The 21793-nt window shown below is 57.3% G+C and overlaps 3 protein-coding genes across 3 annotated transcripts; 2 read left to right on the forward strand and 1 right to left on the reverse strand.

Moving 5' to 3' along the window:
- Positions 1–1926: 1926 nt before the first annotated feature.
- On the forward strand, positions 1927–7267 carry TMEM235 (transmembrane protein 235; the record flags this gene model as incomplete). Its single annotated transcript, XM_082678781.1, is given in 9 exon segments — positions 1927–1988; positions 2195–2319; positions 2322–2384; positions 2387–2419; positions 3866–3883; positions 3886–3945; positions 4564–4685; positions 4687–4690; positions 7026–7267. Coding segments are annotated over 9 exon segments (729 nt in total).
- Positions 7268–10867: 3600 nt separating this feature from the next.
- On the reverse strand, positions 10868–16721 carry LOC309837905 (uncharacterized protein). The gene is given in 9 exon segments (XM_082678782.1): positions 10868–11278; positions 11281–11453; positions 11500–11542; positions 11960–12152; positions 12381–12518; positions 13448–13633; positions 14077–14165; positions 14768–14851; positions 16465–16721. Coding segments are annotated over 9 exon segments (1224 nt in total). The 5' UTR covers positions 16667–16721; the 3' UTR covers positions 10868–11162.
- A 2768-nt stretch (positions 16722–19489) lies between these two features.
- LOC309837906 (transcription initiation factor TFIID subunit 13-like) lies at positions 19490–19867 on the forward strand (the record flags this gene model as incomplete). Its single annotated transcript, XM_082678783.1, has 1 exon — positions 19490–19867. The coding sequence occupies one exon, from the start codon at positions 19490–19492 to the stop codon at positions 19865–19867; it is 378 nt and encodes a 125-aa protein (XP_082534909.1).
- Between the last annotated feature and the right edge of the window lie 1926 nt (positions 19868–21793).

Genomic DNA, 21793 nt, shown 5'->3' on the forward strand with positions numbered 1-21793 from the left:
TGTTCTTTCAGCTTCTGTGAGTTAGTTCAGTGTAAGTTTAAAGGAAAGAGGCTTGGCTGCAGCCCTGTTTTGTCACACGTAATTGGGATTTCTTCTATCAAAGATGACGCCTGCCCCTGATTTTGGTGGTAGTGGTCTGATGCTGGCTTTGAAGAGGTCCCGACAGCCTGGTGACAGGCTTGGTGCTCACTAGTTCTGGATTGCAAATTGATGAAAGGAGGATGAATAATGAAAAATAATGGGTCATTCTAAGCGGTACCTTTTCACTGGGCTACGGTATAATTTGGATCCATCTCAAGAGAAGTAGATTGGCGGAATTCATCCAAGTGGCCTCTCAAGGACCAGCACCCACTGTCTGGGGACAATGCAGTCAGTGGCTCTGACTTACACATCTAGGGTTTAAAACCCTGCACCAGGGCTTTAAAGCAATAGGGAGTAGACTGCTCACCTGGCCATCTACACTGCAGCATGAGCAGGATACATGTCTGTTCCTCTGCAGAGACGTGGGGCTCTGGAGGCACAGTGGCCTCAAACAGCACTTGTCGCTGGCCCTGACAGCTGAATCCTGCTCTGTTTAAGTTTTATGGGGTGCAAAGGAGACCCTTTCAAACAAGCTCAGGCGGAGAGGCAGGGGCACTGGGAGGAAGCGTGTGGAGCGTGCAGCCACAGGGTTCCTCTAGTTCTCCCTAAACACAGTCACGATCGTAGCTTAAACACACACAGAAGCAGTGTCCATCTCTGTCATATTGTGAGGTGTGTGTTAGGGTCGTTACCTGCTTTTCCAGCTCCACCCCACTCTCCCATCCTCCCCACTCCCAGCACCACCTGCCGCCCTGCCTTTGTAGATGGCTGCTACTCCCTGAGCACCTGCTTTTCTCTGTCTGCCTCCTGGATTCTTTCACCTTCCAGGCCTACTACCCCCTGAGAGAGGAGGGCCCCTGGCTGGCACCCAGCTTCCGGAGCAGGGGCTGGGGGAGGGCTGTCAGGAAAGAGGGTACTGAGACCGCCACAGCCAGGGTCACTCCCACCCCAACCCCGCCGCGTGCCCCTGGCTGTGGCGTGAGGACGACGCGTGGCCTGCATGATACCACACTGTTCCATGCCTCTCTGTCTGAATGGAAGTATGGTTTCAGTAACTGAAACCATACTTCCTAGGTACTTTGCTAGGACTTACTTTGCTAGGACCGCTTTCACTTCCTGATTATATTCCTCAAACCTAGAAGAGCCTGGTAGGGAAAAGGGGGCTGAGAAAACCAAACACTTGGAAATGAGAGCCCTGGGATGACCCTAAGTCGAGAAGCTGCTCGTCTGAGAAGTTTCACCCTCAGTGAGGCCTCTGACCCCCGTCTCTGCCCTGCATCAGGGGAGGGGGACAGCAATGCACAGTCCAGGGACCTGGAGAGGAGGCCCTCCCGTCTCCCAAGATTGAACCCCAGAGAGCCTCACTGTGACAGCCCCAGCCTGTCCGTCCCACACATGTCACAGGCCTGCTTCTGATGGGGGCCTCTCTGCCTGCCACCCCACGAGCACCTGACACCTGTCCTAGGAGAAGCTTCGTTTATGTTTGTGCGTGAGTGACGGACAGGCAGAGGCTGGCCTTGCCTCACTCGGCATTTGTAATTGGAGCTAAAAGGAAGCAAGACTCCTTCCTTCTGTAGCCCCTCACCAGCCCACCCAGTTCACCAGATCCCTGTGGTGCTTGGTCCTGGGGACTGATGAAGACCAGGACGCAGGGCCAACTAGCAGCCGAGTGCCCCAGCGTGTGCGCACGGGGTGGTGGCGGGCTGCCTGCTGAGCCCCCGCGCGGGCCATTTCAAGCCCCACCCTCCCTCCTCAGCCTGGCCATCTGGGCGCTGAAGAACCGGAGGGTCAGAGAAATTAAGAAATTTGCCCAGGGACCCACAGCCAGCAGCCAGCTCGCTGGGGATGCTGGCGTTTGAACACAGCTCAGGGGCGAGCTGGGCGGGCTATCACGCGATCACCAACAGGTGGGAGTTCCCGACGAACTAGAGGGGCACTGCACCCAGAAGAGCCCCGGGAGTGCCCGCCTGCCGCTCGGCTCCCCACTCCCCGCTCCCCGCGCCCCCTCCCCGGTCCTGCTCACCAAGTGCCCCCCAGCCCTTCTCCCTGGCCCTACTCCCCCAGGTTCCAGAACGCCCTCTCCCCCCACTTTCGGCTCTCTCCACCCCCTAAGTGCCAGCTTCCCGTGCTCCCCCTCACCCTCTGGCTCCCTCTTCTCCCCCATACCCGGCTCCGCTCCGGTCCCTGCACCCCCGACCCGCAAGGCCCGGCTGGGCGCGCTGCTCAGCTTTGCACTGCTGGTGCCGCCGTGGCCAGCGACCAGTACCTCCTGCAGGTGGCGGACGCAGGCAACCACAGCAGCCACCCTCCCACTCGCGGCTCTGGCGCATCTGCGAAGGTACCGGCTGCCCCTCCCCCGCGTGACCCCTTCCCCTGAGACCCAGGGGCCACACCCCCTCCTCCCAGAGCAGCTCTGAGAGGCTGCCCCATCCCCTGCCTGTCTGCCCACAAGGGGGTCTCTCAGGCACCCCTTTCCCCCACCTGTCTTGGTGACAGTCTGGCCGGAGGAGGAAGGGACTCTGGCTCAGGGCCTAGCCAAGGGTGGGAAGTGAAAAGGGGGGCACTGGGTGGCGCCATAAGGACCCAAGAGCCTTCCAGAGCAGGAGCCCTTGACGGTCCCCTGGCTTCGCCCTTGGGGGCCTGTCTTGCGTTGGAAGTGATGGCAGGACACTGCTGGGTGACCTGGGACCTTGTCCCTCAACCTCCAAGTTCTGATCTGTCAGATGGGGAGAAAATGATGCCTCTCTGGATGCAGGGCTCGGGGTGGGAGGAATTAGGGAGGGGAGACACGGGCAGGCCCAGCACCCAGGGGTGCTCAGCTGCTGTTCTTGTCACTTGTCTGCAGGGGCCCTGGGGTAGAGCTGGGAGCCAGTGTGCAGGAGGGAGGCCCAGTGTGGGGAGCTGGGGCCCTGGCAAGGCCAGGGTTCCTCATCCCAGTGACTGGGAGTTGTTTCTTTATTACCGTCCAGGGCTCGGTCTGGTCACCCCATTAGCCCCGGTCCCTGTGAGGCACAGCCAGGGCTGTGGCGCAGGGCCCCTGTTCCCATACCCCCGATGGCCTGACACACAGGCGGAAAACCAGAGCGCCGCGTGGCTTCAGACCCGGGCAGGGGCGGGGAGGGCTTTCTTCGGCGAGGGGTGGGGAGAGGCAGCGGGCTTCCACACGCACCCCAGCTGCGGGCCTCGCCAAGCTGGGGCCAGCCTGGGGGCCTTCCGCTGCACAGGACGTGCACAGGGTGGCAGGGATGTGCGTGAGCATGAGTAAACGAGTGTGCACGTGTATGTGAGCAAGGTCCGTTTGTGCGTGTGTGTGACACAGTGCCTCCTCGGAGCTGCCGGGGAGGAAGGACAGTGCAGTTTATTCAGCCACCCCACAGGCAGCCCAAGGCTCCAAGGCTCTCCCGACTTGCCTGTGTGCGCACGCATGTGTGCCCGTGTGTGCGAGAGTCAGAGAGCCCCTTTCTTGTGCAGGCAAAGCCTGGCTTCCATGTGTGAGCCGGCCCAAGGGAGGCCTGAGGGCAGCCTCTCTGCAGTGTTTGAAACTTTTCGACAGGCATCCACGTAGGTCTTATTTGTACATTAAATAAACAAACAAAAGGTCTTGAGCCGTCCAAACCCGTTTGGGGCCTCAACTCCAAGTGGCAGGAGAGGACCTGATGGGGCCCTGTGGCCACCTCTCGGGGCCCTCAGCTCTGGTCGGGGGTGAGAACCTGCAGGCCACCTATCTCTGAGAAGTACAGGGTGGGTCCAGCCCACCAGGTTTTGCGTTCTTTCTGCTTTTTAGGGCAGAACAGCTGCATCCCCCGATTGACCCCTTTGCCACTGAGAGCCTTGACGCCTCCACCTTGGCGCAGCACCTCATGTGTGCGTGCTGGTGTGGCAAGCATTTCCCCATCCTTCCTTAATCTCCAGGCAAGGCTCAGAACCCCCTCATCCTAGGCCCACAGAACTGCTTCCAGCTGGACCCTTTGTTGCCCAGAGGACACTGCCATATGTATCTGAAAAACCCCATGACTGGCCTCAGCCCCCATGCTCTGCTATTGGCTTGTGACCACAGGCGCCCGACCCCCAGCCTGTCCTGCCCTCCCTATGCCCCTTCTTGACTCTCCTTTATGTTTCCAAATGGGTCTACCCGGTGGGCATCTCCCACCTGGTGAGTTGGGGGCACGTCTCTGCTGCCCCAGAGAAGCCTGGGAGGTTGGGGAGGGCACTGGGAAGCCTCCCTCACCCTGGGCCTCAGGAAGGCTGTGCCAGGACAAGGGGTGGCCCCTGGGAGGGTCAGGTGGTTACCGTGGAGACATCAGAGGGAAACGGATGGCCCAGCTCCTCCTCTGGCCAAGGCCAAGACAGTCCCGAGCGTCCTACGAAGGAGGACCTCCAGGCAGACAAGGCTCTGAAGTGCTCAGCTGGGCTTTCCTTGGGGGGCCGGTCCGGGTCCCCTCCTGCTCCCTGAAACCCCTCTCCCGGCAGCGCTGCGCTGAGCCCTCGTGGTGGTCCTGCCCCCGAGCCTCGTCCTTGTCGTGTGCGGCCGGATCCGTGGCCTCCTCGGCTCCCCGGCCCAGAGCTTCCCCCGGCTGCTCTTCATGGGCTGCCGCTTCTTGTTGGGGGGGTGAGTCTGGGGGCTGTGAGGGCCGCAGCTCCTGGCAGTGGGGTGCTGCCTCTCCTGCTGCCCCATCCCCTACGCCCCCAGCCCCGCTGCTCTGAGCGTGGGGCCCACCCTGGCCGTTGAGCTGCAGCAGGCGGGGGCGCCCTGGGTGGCTCTGGGGCCTCTGTAGGGGCAGGGATTCTGATCGTGAACCCAGAGCCAGGGACTGGGGCTGGGGAGCCCCAGGGTTGAGTTTCCAGGCGCAGGAGGAACGAGGATCTCTGAGGGGTCCCAGGAACTGCCCCACTGGACGTGCACTAGGGGTGGCGGACCAACCCGCACCTGTTCCCTGTCCTTCCCAGATCACCCTGGTGAGGGGGCAATGCAGGCAGGGGGGTTGGCATCTGCCAGACAGGGTGAGACGGGACCTTGGAGTCCTTGGCAGTGACCCCAAGCCAGGCCCAGACTGCAGCTAGTAACAGTGCATGAGCTGGCGTACGTCTAGCCCGCAGGCTCTGGGCCGAGCCCTCCCTCAGGGACACAGCGTTGCAGGCACTCGGGTCGCATCTTCCTGCTGAGAGGTCCGAGGATTCCCTGAGCTCAGCAGGAAGCTTGTCCTGGAGTCCTCTTCACTGCCTTTCTGTGCTGTCTGCCCCAGCCAGCCACCCACCCGCTGTCCCCAGCTGCCCACGGCTGGCTGTCGCTGACCGTGGGTTGGAGGCTCCTCAGGGTCAGTCCTCAGTGACCCCTTCCATCCAGGGCCAGCCCTGAGCCGAGTCTGGTGTCCTGGGCCAGCTCCACTGTCAGGGCTGTGGCACGAGGACCAGAACACACTGGCCTGGGGCTCCCTCCTGGGCAGGCCTGCGTCCTCCCCAGGGGCTGCTGGGCCCTTTGGGAGGCCTTGGTCAGGAGGGAGTAGGTGCCAGTTGCCAGGGTGACCAGCAGCCTGGGTGTTTGGTGTAGAGAATGAGAGCAGGAGGAATTTATATTGACTTGGTATTGTGCTTGGAACCAAGGCACTGGCCAGTGGGTGGAGGGAGGGTCTGCAGGCAGCTGCTAGGAGGCGCTCCGCTGACTCCGAGGGCGGGCCGGCAGTGGGCCTGGTTCCAAGAACACCCTGTCTGCTCCACTGCTCAGAAGCCAGACTGGCTGCACCTCTGCTTTCCTTGCATGGCGGGTACCCGGTGGAAATGGATCATCTGACATCACCGTCAGGAGCCCGCACAGGTGGCCCAGGTGAGGCCAGTGCCGGCAGATGCACCAGCTCTGGGGGCTCTGAGACAGGAATGTCACACCAAGGGGACCTGTGTGAGGCAAGATCACCCCAGCCCTCCCCATCACCATCATCACTGCAAGAAAAGGGAGGGACACAGAGAGCTCCAGCATGACACTGGCTGGGTCCTGAGCTAGGGGGTTGGGGACGGACAGGGCCTGGGGTGATGAGTTCCACAGCCATCACCCCAGACTCTGTCCCTTCTCTGGGTCCCAGTGAGATCCAGACCTGGCCCCGAAGGTCAGATCTGGTCAGCCTCTTGCTGTGGCTGGGCAGTGTCCCGAGGGAGCACCGTACATTCCCTACAGCGGGCACCAAGGGCAGGCCCTGATGTCAGCCTGCAGCTGACTCTCTGGGCTGGTCCCTCTGAGCCTGGGTGGACAGGCAGGTGTCCCAGTGCCCAGCTCGTCGCTTGCCCCTGGCCCTCCAGGGTCACCAGGCACTATGTGCAAAGCCAGTCTCCTTCCTTTGACTGTGCAGAGATGCAGGGTCAGAGGAGGAGGGCATCCTCGTCTGGTGAAGGACAGGGGTTAAAACAGGAGTTATAGGAAGGGGCTGAAACTCAGACCTGGGGAGGGGAGAGGGCCTCTGGAAAGAGGTACACTGAGCTAGGGCCAGGAGGGGAGGCTGGGGCCCAGTAAAATGGGGAGGGGGAGCTGTGAGGAACAGGGGACGGAAGTGCAGGTCAGGGGCCTGGCTCAGGATGTCTGATCAGAGCTCCAGAGCTCCCCCCACCCTTCCCGGCTGCCAGTACAGGTCACTGGCCATGTACGTGTGTGTGTGTGTGTGTTTGTGTGTGTGTGTTGGGAACTCCAGGGGGTATGGGAGGGTGCTGTATATGTGGAAGCAGTTATGTGAGTAGGGACCATGTATCGGGGGTGTAGGCTGTGCTGTTTGCAAGGCGGTTTTGTGGAGTGAGGCCCTGAGGTTTGAGGACTGAATCGGAGCCTCCGTTTTCCCCAAAGGCCAGTGGGCAGAAGCTTCCGAGGCTGTGTCTGCGCACCCACCTTGGCCAGGGGCCCAGGCAGGGCAGGCGCCCCCAGCAGGCAGACGCGCTGAGTGGTCACTCTGCACCCCCTCCCCCAGGCGCCCTGACCCTGGCAGGGGTCAGCACCTACGTCAGCTACTCACACCTGGCCTTTGCTGACACGGCCCGCCAGGACGGCCCCCGACACGTGCAGGACATCTGCATCAGCTTTGGCTGGCCTGTGGCCCTGGCCTGGGGCTCCTGTCCCTCAGAGGCACCCAGCGGCATCCTCCTGGTCACAGAGGCTCGAGCCCTCAGCCTGAACCGGCAGCCGGGCACCCCCCACTCTGTGGGCATCTGAGTCCCAGGCAGGCAGGTCATGGCAGAGGGGCTCGGTTTCCCTGTGCATCTCCTGAGAGTGGGTGGTCAGAGCCCGGCCCTGAGAGGCCCCGGGAAGGAGGCTGGGAGCTCAGTTCTGAAGGCCTGGCTGGAGTCCTGGCTGGGAGGGGTGGCCTTGGGGTGAGCAGAGGGCTGAGAGCAGAGCTGAGAATCCAGACTTCTCTTGCTTGATGTCTGGGGGGCTCCTCTGCTCTGTTGTTTCTTTAGGGCCTAAGTGGTGTAGCCTCCTCTTAGAGGTGAGAACGGTTGAGTCCCAGAAAGAAGCAGCAGCGAAGGGCTGAGGGCCGGCTTGTGGTGGTCGCGTGAGGGTGCTGCAGGCTCCTGGGTGGTCAGCGGGCCTCCTGGCCTCTTGAGGCCATGGCCTGCGCTCGCTGCTCCCTATCAGTCCTGGTGTGCCACAGCTGCCCCCATTCCTAGGTACCTGAGTCAGGCGGAAAAGCTACCCCAGTCCTCAGGAGGGGGCAGTTCGAGAGAGAAGCAGGTATCCGGCAGACACCCCCTGTGCCAGGCGCCGTGCTGAGCGCTGCCCGCTCATCCATTCTGCTCGTCCAGTCTCCCAGTCACCCTTCACAGCAGTTACCATTCACCCATTTTACGGAAGGAAGACTTAGGCCCAGATCACCCCAGAGCAGATGGCAGAGCCCGTGCCCACTCAGGCCTCTATTCTGTCCTCTCCCCGCCCCTCCCCAGGGCAGGTGTTGCTGGGGAGGGGACTGAGGACTGGGGGGACCCCTCGGATGTGCAGGTGCAGGGGGAGCTGAGGGGGCTGGACATGCCTTTGTTGCCCCTGTTTTCAGGCCTTTGTCCCCGTCCTGGTGCTGCTGCTCCTTCTGAGGGGCCGGCGCTCCAGGACCCGATCCTGGTCTGCAGCTCCCTGGGGAATGTCTGTGATTGCCAGGGCCGTGTGGGCCCCTGAACAAGCAGGTGTGCAAGTCCTATGGGGCGGGGGAGCCATGCCAGGGTGGAGAGGGAGGGGCTGGGCGGGGGCCACCCAGGGTGGCAGAGGCCAGAGCCTGGAGTTCTGACTGCAGGCTCCTTGAATGGAGGCGCACCCAGGCCTGGTGCTCCTCTGAGGCCAGACAGACAGGAAGGTGGTCGGCCCGCCCACGCCGGTCATCATGGTCTAGGAAGGCTGAGGCTCCTCTCCTCCCATGCTGGGCAGTACCTGAAGCCCTCCTTGGCCTTTGTTTCAGGTTCAGGGCCCTCCTGAGTCTGGGGTGTGTGCTGGGGCGTCCATGGCGGCCTCTCTTGTGCCTCGGTCTTCCCCCTCCCCCCCCCCCCGTCTCCCTTTATTGCTTGGGAAGTTACAGGAAGCTCTGGGGGCATCAAGGGAGTCCCACTGAGGGACAAAGAGCTTGGGGGTTAAGTGGGGGCCTCCCTTCCTACTGGTGTTTTAAGCATTTAACATTGTGCCAATTTGTCCTTAAAGAAATCAGCTCGTTCTGTGTGCAGTTAAACCTTTACTCTCTTAAAACTTTTTAGAATAGACAATACATGCCCATGGCTTACAAACAGTGCAGGGAAACCCTGTTACCAGCTGTGTGTGTGTGTGTGTGTGTGTGTGTGTGTGTGTGTCCATCCAGAGACATCCTATGTGTCTGTCTGTCTATCCATCCAGAGAGAGACATCCTGTGTGTGGTCTGTGTGTCCGTCCATCCAGAGTCGTCTTCGGCAGACGCATTGAGCTCCTTCTTATTTCTGGTCAGCACAGGCAGGGATGACTCCTGGGGCCTCATGTTGGATCCAGGGTCTGGCTTTGTGGGCAGGTCCTCTCAGCTTGGGAGGCTCTTACCTGACCTCTCCCTCCTCTCACACAGGGCTTCTCGTGTGGGTTTGCTGGGGGTCGGGGTGTGGGAGAGTTTAACCCTGGGCCTCTCTGACTGCAGACAGGCTGGGGCTCCAGGCATGGACACTGGAACAGACACACATGGGTGGCCCTGGGATCCTAGAACTCCCTGAGGGAGGGTGGAGAGAAGGGGCACTTGCCCCTCCCCTGCTTCTAGAACAGACCTGTCCATGACTCAGTGAGGCCAGCCCAGGCAAGCCTCAGTCTCTGGCTGGCCAAAGTCCACAGTGGGTGTTTCACGTTCACTCTAGCTCCTAGCCCAGGTCTTTTTTTTTTTTTAATTAATTAATTAATTATTGTCTGTGTTGGGTCTTCGTTGCCACGCGCAGGCTTTCTCTAGTTGTGGCGAGCGGGAGCTACTCTTCGTTGTGATGCGCGGGCTTCTCATTGCGGTGGCTTCTTTTGTTGTGGAGCACGGGCTCTAGGCGTGCAGGCTTCAGTAGTTGTGGCTCGCTGGCTCTAGAGCGCAGGCTCAGTAGTTGTGGCACATGGGCTTAGTTGCTCCGCGGCATGTGGGATCTTCCCGGACGAGGGCTCGAACCCGTGTTCCCTGCATTGGCAGGAAGGGTCTTGACTGCAGCTTCCTGAGTAGCTCCAAGAACTCCCACAACTGCTCAGCTAAGCCTCTCCCTAATTCCTGGACCACAGAAACTATGAGAAGTAATGAAGGATTATTGCTGTTTGGGGGTAGTCTGTTACCAAGCAATGGATAATGACTACGGTACATATTTTGCAGGGCAGGGCGGGAGACACTGCAGAGGTTTAGAGTTGCTGGCTTTCTTCTGATTCTCTGTATTATTGTCACCCCTCAAGCACAGGAGAGTGGTTCTGGGGCCTTGGGGAGCCCCAGGAGCTGCATCTCCCAGAGTATACATAGATCTAGATTCTTCTAAGGGAAGGAGGCAGGGACTTCCCTGGCAGTCCAGTGGTTAAGGCTCTGCACTTCCACTGCAGGGGGCCTGGGTTCGATCCCTGGTCAGGGAACTAAGATCCCACGTGCCATGCAGTGTGGCAAAACGATATAAATAAATAAATAAATAAATAATTTTTTTAAAATGAGGGAGGCAAAGAAGGAGAGTCCTCAGCTTCAGCCTCTTTGGCCCGCCAGATGCCTTCTCTCCTCGTGTCACTCACATTCACCACCACGCCTCCAGCCCGGGCCCTCTCCCGAGCACCATGGCTACGCTTCCGACCACTTCTAACGACTTGTGCACCAGGGCTAAAACGACACTCTCAAACTGAAGTCATCCTCTACCCTCACAAAGCGAGTCCTCCTCCTATGATTCCTACTAAGGGCTTTCTACAGCACTGATGTGATGGCCTGTCGCCCCTATTTAAAAAAATCTGTACACACATTCACAGATTCATATATATACATACGTATGTATATATCCAGAAAGAAATACGCAAAAATGTTAACAGTGGTTATTCTTAAGTGGTTTTTAAATATATATTTTGTCCAGGTTTTCTTGTTAACTTCAGCAGGAGGGTGGTCTTAACCACTGAGTCTGCCTAAATTAAATTACCCCAGGAGTTGCTAGAAAGGAGATCCTGTCCCAAATTATGTGCAGCAATGACATATTATTTCATAAGCACAAAAATTTTATTGTTTAAAAAGGTAAATACAGATGAGATGACTGCGAGGTAAAGCCCCAGCCCCCTACTAGGCCACCCAATACCAGTGTCCATTTCTGTGTCCTCTCACACTTCCTCCTGCAAGTCCCCAAGATGCCCTCATGAGCCATGTGGCTGCCTCCTGGGCTGTGCTGGGAGAGCCAGCATGGGGTCCCACCTGTCCCTGCATGCTTGGGCCCCTGTCCGGGACACAGGGGCACGTGAGGTTTGCTGGATGAACAGGTGGAAGGCCTCACCCCATGTGTCATGGAAGTGAAGGGGTCCAAGGAGACCAGTGGATGACAGGGGTGTTGTTTTACTGCCTCTCCTCCCACCCACTCCCTGGAGACACCTCCACTCCCCGCCTCCCTCCATCCCACCCAGGGCACAGAGTCTGTCACCCCATCCTCAGGGCCCTCAGCACGAACGCCCACTTTCCCAGCGCCAGCTTGGTGTCCTCTGCAGAGACGTCACGGTGCCACACGGCTCGCACCGACCGCTCAGTCCAGGGGACAGCAGCACACGCACTGCGTGGCCAGTCTGGGCCACCTCGTCAGCGCTCACGGTCTGCAGGCGCTGGCACAGCTCCTCGGGCAGCAGCCCATCCACCCTCACCATCACCATGTTCGTCTCTACGGTGGTGAGATCCGTGGAGCAGACAGGGGATGCCAGTTCCTGAGCCCAGGTCCTGTGGTAAGTGGAGCCCAACCCCAGTACCCCACCACTATCCCTACCACTCCAGCCGTGTCACCCCAGGAAAGGCAGAGGACAGCCCAGCTGTAGTGGGAGGAAAAGAGGGAGTCTTATTCCTAACATGGGCAGGCTTGGCTCTGCTACTTTTCAGCTCCGTGACCTTGGACAAATCCGTTAACCTCTTGGGGTCTAGGTTTCCTCATCTGTAAAGTGGGGACATCGTGGGGTTGTTGTGAGGACTCAACCCAAGTTAAAGGCTACATTCTGCTGGATCCTGTAGAAAATTACTAACACGCACTGGGTGCCTACTGGTCTAGGACCTGCACGGGTTGTGGCCTGGTAAAGCATAGACCACCTGGATCCCACCCCTGCTGGTTCAGCGGCTAACCTTCACCTTCTAGAGTTGGAAGGATGCACACCTGCTGGGGGTTTGGGCCCGGCTACAGGGGACCCCCAAGGCACACCCCTGGGGCCAAAGGGAAGTGGGGGGTGTCCAGGCACCTCTGGCAAACCTCTGGGCGTTCTGGTGGTCCTTCAGCAGCACCTCCTCAGCGTCAGTCAGTCCCACCAGGGCAGCTACAGCCAGCACCCCCACCTGGCGCATCCCCCCACCCAGGGCTTTCCGGAGGTGCCAGGCTTCTTCAGTGAAGCCCTTGGGTCCCCCAACCAGGGCCCCCACTGTTGCGCCGAGGCCCTGGGGGAAGAGAGGAGAGTCCTGCCTGCCTGCCCATGGGTGTGCATCTCTGTCCTCGGGAGGGGGCAAAAGGGACAGGGATGGGCGACACTGTGGCCTCATCGGGGAGGGGGTTAGAGGGGCCCAGCGTGAGCGGCTGTCAACATAGGAGCTCGGGGACCCAACTCGGCCTCTTGCTGTGGGCATCTCTACCCTCCTGTGGCGGGGGCGGCCCAGCAGCTTCCCTACCTTGGAGAAACAGAGAGACACAGAATCACAGCGCTCCACGATGCGGGCAGGGGGCATGCACAGAGCCACCGCGGCGTTCATCAACCGGGCCCCATCCAGGTGAACCTGGACCCCATAGCTCCGGGCCAGCAGGTGCACCTGGGGGTGAGAGGCAGGAGGGTCAGAGGGCCAGGCTGGGGGGAGGGGCAGAGGGAGGGTGGGTCTCCAGAAGATCACTGGAGGGTCACTGGGCTTGTGTCCTTGAGGAAGCAGGAGGGCTTTGAGTCAGGAGAGCTGGCTGGTGACAAGCTTGGCCATCTGGCACCCGAGCAGTCACTCTGGGCCTGGGCCTGAGGCTGTCCTCTGTGAAAGGGGGTCAAGGATAAGGGGTTTTTTTTTCTTTTTTTCTTTTCTTTTTTTTTTTTTGGTGGTACGCGGGCCTCTCACTGCGTGGCCCCTCCCGTTGCGGAGCACAGGCTCCGGACGTGCAGGCCCAGCGGCCATGGCTCACGGGCCCAGCCGCTCTGTGGCATGTGGGATCCTCCCGGACCGGGGCATGAACCCGCATCCCCTGCACCGGCAGGTGGACTCTCAACCACTGCGCCACCAGGGAAGCCCGAGGATAAGGGTTTTATCTCCTGTTTATGGCGGGCTCACTGTGGGCCAAGCGATGAATGCCTCATCTTACTGAAGCCTCGCCGCAGCCCTATTGGAAGGATGCCCTCAGTCCCCTTTCCCAGGTGAGGAATAGGTCTGGAGGGTTAGTTAGCGCTCAAGTTCTCGCAGGGGAGAGCGGCAGAGCCCAGCCCTTGCACGCTGGCCCTAAGACCAGACCAAGGTGGTGCCGCTTGGGGACTCGCCTCCCTGAGGACTGGGTCTCTGCTCTTTGGAGAAAAGCTTGGGCAGTGGGGCAATAATTCCCTTTGCATCTGCGCCTAGAACCGCACCCATGTCTCCCACAGCAGTTCTGGCCACTGATGGGCACCCAGGCATGTATCAGAGGGGACTAAACCCCAGGAGAGGGGCCTGAGGGACAGAAAGCCGGCAGCTGGCTAGTGGTGGGGGCACAGTGGCGGGGCCAGGCCTGGCTGGCATAGGCACTCGATGGGGAGCACCCGGCCCCCTGAGCTGCTGTGGGCGTCCTCCAGGCAAATGAGCTCACAGACCGGGTGGGAGCGGCTCCCAAGGCTCCGTGCAACCAGCCCCTCCAGCTCAGCCAGGTCCAGGGTGCCATGGGGCAGGTCTGGGAGGGGGTGGGAGTGCGCCCCAGCGATCTGCAGGTGTGGGCGTGCAAATGATGAGGTCCAGGGGTCCAGCAGCACCTCCTACCCCTGTCCTGTCTGCTCCTCCCCAGCTCTGGGCCGTGAAGCCTTCCCCCTGTGCTGTGGACGTGGGCATAGACATCCCAGCTAAGGGTGGGGGAGGACTGAAGGCACCATGTTTGCTTGAGAGGCTGCGGTCCCTCCTCCCTAAGCGCCCAGTGCTCTGGGTTCCCACTAGGGGGCAGCAGGGTTACAAGCACAGCCAGCAAACCGACTGGCCTGAGCCAAGCCCGCCCCTGTGTGGTCAATCTGGGAATGGCTCTCCTTACTGCCTTCCCTGGAGAGGCCACCATTTCTCCCTCTGCAGGTCCCAACTTGGTGCCTGGGAGGCAGGTTCTCACCCCACGTGCTGAGCATCCTGTGCTGGCCCCAGGCGAGCGGTGCTGGGCCCTTACCTGAGCCACCCCGCCCTGCTCCTGGACGTGGAGGTGGCACTCCTGCCCAAGGAGGAGCGGGGAGCCCCGGCGCTGGCAGTGATACATCACTAAGGTAGATGGGGTGGGGGACAGCGTTGGCACCGAGTCCCATGGGGCCCATCTATCCCCAACCAGCTCAGCCGGACTGACCCCCAAGGCCACAGCTAGCTCCCAAGTGCCTTATGCCAATTAGGAAAGAGCGCCCCTTCAAGACACCTTCCTGCCATTTGCTGGAAAACCATCCCACTAAGTCCACAAGTCTAAGACGGTGACCCTGTGGATCATTGGGCGCTGCACACCCTACACCCCTGTGCCTTGCAGCCCACCTGCAGGGTATCTTCTGCGTGGGGAAGCCAGCCATGATGCTGCTGTTTGGGGAATAAGCGGCCCAGGGCACGGGCACCAGTCAGGCCCTAGCAGGAAACAGAGGGCACACGCACCCTGGGAATCCGGAGTATTTGATAAAGGGGCAATTTACAAAGGTGTGGCAGCATGCTGGGAAGTCACGAAGTTCAGTGCAGGACCCCCAGGCAGGAAGGGGTGAGAGGAGGGTGTGGTTACAGGTTCCAGATGGCTCGGAGCCCCACTGACGTTGTCACAGCCCCCAGCACAAAAGGGAGAAGCATGGAGGGAGGGCCTGGAGGGCAAATGGAAGTCACCCCGCGCTCACCAGAGATGAGGTTGGCCATGGTGTTTGTGGGCACGAACAAGGTCTGCTTCACCCCGAGCAGCTCCGCAGCCGTGGCCTGAAGCTCTGAGGTGGGAAGGGATGGGGGCGCGGCGGGGGGAGCCCATCAACAATGGCACTTTTCAAATTCCTCTTTGCCGACCCCATGAGCTCTTTGTCCGGATGAGGGCATCTTGCCCAAGGCTGTGGTGAGTAGCCAAGCAGGACGCCAGCCCTGGTCTGCCAGCTGCAGCCTGTGGTCTTGGTGGCTGCACATCTGGGTCCAGGGGCCCCTCAGTCGACCCTCTGTGCCCCGCCTCCTCCTGGGCCATGTTCTCCCCACACACACTGAAACTCTGTGGTTTGAACCCTCCTGTCCCACCCAGACCTCACACCTGTCTCACTTCCTTTCCCATCAGTCCCTTGCAGGTGGGGCCCTGCGGTTTCTCTGCTGACTTCCTCTCCCAGAACAGAAGGACTGGAGGAGACTGGGGGGATGGAGGGGGCGGGGCTTCCGGCTCTGGCTTTAAAGCTCACTGTGGCTCCCCTCTGCCTGTGGCATACAGTATGAAGCCTTTGCCGTGACATTCAAGACCGGTGGGATCTGCCTTCTGCCTCCCCTCCAGGGACAGGAATGCTCTCCTGCACACCCACTCCAGCCCCATTCCCCATCCATATCCCAGACACCTTTTGCACCACTCTGCTTCTGCTTCTGCAGTTCCCCTGCCCGGTGAGCCAGCACTCCCTTCCCTGCCCAGGGTTGGGGGTGGAGCACTTCACTCATCTTTTAAGAGGTTCCTCCACAAAGTCCCCATTTCCTGCGAGTCCCATGTCCCCACCTGCCAGTCCCCAAGGCACTCTCTGTGGATGCACGTTAACCCCAGCACCTCCCTCCCCTCAGTGGGGGTGACTGTCTATGCATCAGGTGGCCTGCTGAGCAGTGGGTCAGCATCTTTGAAGTTTCAGGCAAAAGTGGGTGTCTGCTGGATGCATGATCAGCCCCATCACCACCTGACCCCACATCCAGGCCCTCAGGGCTCAAGTGGTAACCCTCAGGCTTGCCCCTAGCACAGCTGACGGTCCTACACACTCCAGCAATAGCAATGGTTCATTAAGGCAGCAACTCAACCCAGGGTGGTGGCACCAGTCACCATCTTGAAAACACTCCCTAGGTTTTTAGAACCCACTCCTCGCGGGGGGTGGGGTAATGCAGCCTGTGGAGAATCCCCTTTTCTAGGTGGGTTTTCTCTTTGTCTTCATGTGGGAAGGTGGTGGGTGCAGGACAATAGCTAACGGTGCTAGAGTGAGAAGGCCTGGGTTCAAGTCCTGTTTTGCCATTTATTCGGTATGGGAACTTGAGTGCCTGGCTCAGCTGCTCGGAGCCCTCCTCTGCAAGATGAGATAACACCCATCTCATCGGGCAGTGGGGCCACACTTTAATGAGTCAAGTCACCCGGCGATCCTGTTTTAACTTGCAGATTCTGGCTCAGGAGGTCCGGTGTGGGGCCCGAGAATCTGCATTTCTAACAGGCTCTCGAGTGATGCGTCAGACTGAGCCGCAAGGACGCCAAGCGCAATGCCTAGCCTGCAGCTGAGCCGCCACCCCGGGTCCCGGGCCACCTCTCCCCCCGCCAGCACCATGGACAGCGCACTGGGGTCGCCGCGAGGACCCCCGGCCCCGGCCTGCACGCCGGGCTCACCGCGGACGGTGGGGTCCTCGCCGTAGTCGTCGTCCCCCACAACCGCCTCGGCCATGGAGCGCCTCATGGCCGGCCCGGGCTTGGTAACCTTGTCGATGCGCAGGTCCACCACGTGCGTCGGGATCCCCGCCTGGCTCCCAGATCCCCGCGCCCAGAGGGCCCTCTGCTGCTGGGTCGCAGCCCGGGCCAGTCTGCGGAGCATGGCGGGGGCAGCGCTCGGCTCCCCCCGCCGACCTCCCCGGCGAGGGCGACCGGGAGCGGCGGGATCCGAGCAGCAGGACTTTCCGAACTTCGGCCGCGGCCGACCGTGGCTGGCGGGACGGCTCCGCGGCACGCTGGGAGTTGTAGTTCGGCCTTCGTCACGGCCGGCACCGCGCAAGTCCGGGAGAGGGCCCCCGCGGCATGCTGGGAGTTGTAGTACGACCTTCGTCGCGGTGTGCGACGCGCGAACCAGGGATGAGGGAGAGGAAGGGTTCTGCTTACCCAAGAAGAAACCGAAACCAGGCAAGTTTTTATAGAGCAGACGCTCATGTGCTTCTTACCGTGTGCCCCGCACTGTCCCAGGCACTTTACAAGTGTGAACGCAGTAAAGTCTCTAAACAGCTCTGAGGAGAAAAGTACTCTTTTCATCCCGTTTTACAGATGGGGAGACTGAGACACAGAGAGCTAATGAACTTGGCGAGGAGCGTCCAGCTCTGAACCACTGTGTTACGTTGCCCCTAAAAACTAGCTTCCCATTATCTACTTTTTTCAGTACAGATTTATTGAGCACCCACTGGTGTCAGGCATCGCCTAGGTGCCAGGCAGAGGGACGCAAAGATGGTGCAACCCATCTGAGCGTCCGACTTCAGATGGAGGTGGAATTAGAGGGGTGCATGGAGAGCCCCCTCCTCCATACCCCCGACCCTTGACGGGTGGGCTGCCTCCACCCAGGGCCATGCGAGGTAGTGGTAAAAGGACCCGACTGACTCAAGTCCCAACTTACCAGGTGTGCGGCTTTGGACAACTCAGTTAACCTCTCCGTGCCTCAGTCTCCTTAAATGCAAAATGCGCTGTTGAGGATTTGATGACTTAAGGCTTCTCCTGCTGACCCTGGCGCCTGGCTGGTAGTGAGTACTGTGTATGCGTGCTTGCTCTCCTACTGCTGCTGCTCTATCATGGTTACTGGTCACAGTCCAGGGCCCTGGGCCTTCGTGCTGCTGTGGGGTGCAGCCTGACAGCCTGGACTGGGCCTCCTGCAGGGTGACCTTCCCTCACTCAGGGAGGACAGGCCTCCCTCTGAGTGCCCAGCCCCACTCAGCAGCTCCCCTTCCCAGAGTGTGGGCCACAGATGTCTCTTCCTCACGGGAGGAAGTCGGTCCTGAGGGGCTGAAGGTCACCAGAAGAGGCACCCACACCTCTGATCAGGGCACCCCTCAGCAAAGAGGACTCTCAGACACTGACCTTCATCGGACTTCTGCCATGTGTCTGTTCCGGGTTGGGTCTGGGGATAAAGGAGAGCAAAGCAGCCTGCCCTTGGAGGTCAGGTCCTCGGGATGGGGACAGGATGCTGCCTGTTGGCGCTGGGAGAAGCTGCATTGGACCTGGCTGAGGCATCAGGGCAGGCTTCCTGGAGGAAGCAGTGATTGGGCTGAGCTTTGAAGACATTAAGGTGTTAATCAGACAAAGGCAGAGGGGAGAGTGTTCTGGGCAGAGAGAACAGCATGCGCAAAGGATTGGGGTAGGAGGAGCATTGGGGTAGGACGCAGCCGGAACGTTTGAGGCCCTGAAGGAGAAGGGAGCAGGGGTGGAGATGGGGCCCAACAACTGGAGCTCTCCACCTCTCCCCCTGTGCCTGCAGAGCCATCCCGAAAGGGTGGAAATTGCAAGTCCCCATAGGGTCTGGGGCCCCAAGGAAAGGCTCACTATGCCCTAACCCCGCCCCCCTTCCTCCCGCCAGCGCCAGTGCCCTCCGGCCCTGACCCTCAATCTCCACCGAATTCCGGGCCCTTAGAAAACAAGCCCCTTATCTCAGTGTCTGGCTCCAACCCTTCTGCTGGGAAGTGGGGGGAGGGGAGCAGAGGCCTCTGTGGGAAGGAAGGGAGGGACTGGGGCAGTGATGGTGGCTCCCAGGGGAGCAGGGAGAAGGGGGCAAACAGCTGGATCCCCAGGCACCTCCCAGCTGTGGCAGAACCACAGAGTGACCTTGTGTTTGCAGTCACTTCACAGTTTGCCAAGCCTTCCCACCTACAGCCTCCCAGCTAATCCTCACAGCAACCTCAGGGGAGGGGGGCTGGGCAGGGGGCTACCTGCCATTTTGGGGGGCTACCCAAGAATGCCACCAAGGTGACACAGCTGGTCACCAAACTGGGCCTTCCTCCTCCCATAGCAGAGCTGTTTCCCCAGAGAGTGGACTGTTCCGGGGAAGGCTGGGCCCAGCGGAGATTGCTTCTGCCAGGTGCTGCTTATCACCTCCTATCTTGTCTCAGGGCACCTGGCCACCCCCACCTCGCCTAGTGGTGGCTTCCAGTGCAGGGGGTGGGGGGGACCAGAAAGCTCAGGCTATCAGGGGAGAAGTGGGGGGGCTCTCCCTGGGCCAGTGAGGTCTGTTTCTGAGGTCTTATCAAGGGGGGAGACCCTCTGAACAAGGCTTGGTCTTGGGGTTGTGTAGGCACATGCACGTGTGTGAATGTGTCTATGTATGTATGTGTACATGTATACGTGTATAAGTTTGTGTGCACGTGCATGTTGATATGTCCACGCATGTATGCATGTACAGGTATGCATTTACATGTGCACACACATGGGGGTATATGTAACTGTGTATAAGTATTTGTTATGTAAGTGTAAGGCACACCTCAGAGATGTTGCAGGTTGGGTTCCAGACCATTGCTATAAAGTGAGTATCACAATAAAGTGGGTCACACAAATTTTTTGGTTTCTCAGGGCACATAAAAGTTATGCTTACACTACACTGTAGTCTTTTAAGTGTGCAATAGCAGCTCCGTGGGAGGCGGGTGCACACTGGCGGTGGCTGGCTGCTGAGATGGCAGATGAAGAAGACCCCACCTTTGAGGATGAAAATGAAGAAATTGGAGGAGGTGCAGAAGGTGGACAGGGTAAAAGAAAGAGACTTTTTTCTAAAGAATTACGGTGTATGGTGTATGGGTTTGGGGATGGTCAGAGTCCTTATACTGAGTCAGTAGATATTCTTGAAGATCTTGTCATAGAGTTCATCACTGAAATGACTCACAAGGCAATGTCAATTGGAAGACAAGGTCAGGTACAAGTTGAAGATATCGTCTTCTTGATTCGAAAGGACCCAGGAAAGTTTGCTAGGGTTAAAGACTTGTTTACTATGAATGAAGAACTGAAACGAGCTAGAAGAGCATTTGATGAAGCAAACTACGACTATGGCTCTTGACACCTTTTGTACTTTCTGCAGCTTCATTATTTTCTGGGGAAATCATATTTAATAACTATATTTTCCACAGTAAGGTTCTGATATCTAGCCATGTGAATGAAAACTAGAGAACCACAAAGTTTTCAGTCTTTATTTTCATGTCTTCAATTTCATAGTGATATTTGAGCCTTTAATTGCCTGCGATTATATTACCATACTTTGAATTACTTACTGGATTTTAGTGACCACATGTAAGTCAAAGTACCTTGCAAACCATTCAGTTCCTTCTGACTTCTGACCGTCTAAATGATGAATTAATATTTATGTTTTAAGTGTACTTGTGCCATCGTAGGCTGTACTGTAGCTGTTTAATATGTGAAATCTAAATGGTACCTTTGATAGCTAAGACGTGTTTCATGTATTCTAAAGTTTTTAGATTACAGTAGTCTTAAGTTATTAAAAGATAGTGAACTGGTTTGTGTTTCTTTTAAGGAGAAAATGATAGAAAATACAACCTTTTTTTAGGAGTGTTTATTTGTCTTAACATAATTTGTTTTAATACTCTTTTCTTTAGATAACAAGAGTGATTTTTTTAATTTTAATTTTTTATTTTTTGAGAAACTAAAAGTCCCCTATGAATGCTTCTGTGTTGGAAGACTTATTTGATTTAAAATCTTTGGGGCTTATACTATTTGTCAGGTTTTAAGAGAACTCATTTTCCCAGGTCACATTAAAGCTTCTAAAAATAAGTGCTTTCAAAATTACAGACCAGTATCACTGATGAATATAGACGCAAAAATCCTCAACAAAATACTAGCAAACAGAATCCAACAACACATTAAAAGGATCATACACCATGATCACGTGGGATTTATCCCAGGGATGCAAGGATTCTTCAATATATGCAAATCAATCAATGTGATACACCATATTAACAAATTGAAGAAGAAAAACCATATGATCATCTCAAAAGATGCAGAAAAAGCTTTTGACAAAATTCAACACCCATTTATGATAAAAAACTCTCCAGAAAGTGGGCATAGAGGGAACCTACCTCAACATAATAAAGGCCATATACGACAAACCCACAGCAAACATCATTCTCAATGGTGAAAAACTGAAAGCATTACCTCTAAGATCAGGAACACGACAAGGATGTCGACTCTCACCGCTATTATTCAACATAGTTTTGGAAGTCCTAGCCTCGGCAGTCAGAGAAGAAAAAGAAATAAAAGGACTACAAATTGGAAAAGAAGAAGTAAAACTGTCACTGTCTGCAGATGACATGATACTATACATAGAGAATCCTAAAGATGCCACCAGAAAACTACTAGAGCTAATCAATGAATTTGGTAAAGTTGCAGGATACAAAATGAATGCACAGAAATCTCTTGCATTCCTATACACTAAAGATGAAAACACTCCCATTTACCATGGCAACAACAAGAATAAAATACCTAGGAATAAACCTACCTAGGGAGACAAAAGATCTGTATGCAGAAAACTATAAGACACTGATGAAAGAAATTAAAGATGATACAAACAGATGGAGAGATATACCATGTTCTTGGATTGGAAGAATCAATATTGTGAAAATGACTGTACTACCCAAAGCAATCTACAGATTCAATGCAATCCCTATCAAATTGCCAGTGGCATTTTTTATGGAACTAGAACAAAAAATCTTAAAATTTGTATGGAGACACAAAAGACCCCGAATAGCCAAAGCAGTCTTGAGGGAAAAAAACGGAACTGGAGGAATCAGACTCCCTGACTTCAGAGTATACTACAAAGCTACAGTAATCAAGACAGTATGGTACTGGCACAAAAACAGAAACATAGATCAATGGAACAAGATAGAAAGCCCAGAGGTAAACCCACGCACCTATGGTCAACTAATCTATGACAAAGGAGGCAAGGATACACAATGGATAAAAGACAGTCTCT

Source organism: Grampus griseus (assembly GCF_964374135.1).
Source record: "Grampus griseus genome assembly, chromosome: 20".
NCBI classification, from domain to species: domain Eukaryota; kingdom Metazoa; phylum Chordata; class Mammalia; order Artiodactyla; family Delphinidae; genus Grampus; species Grampus griseus.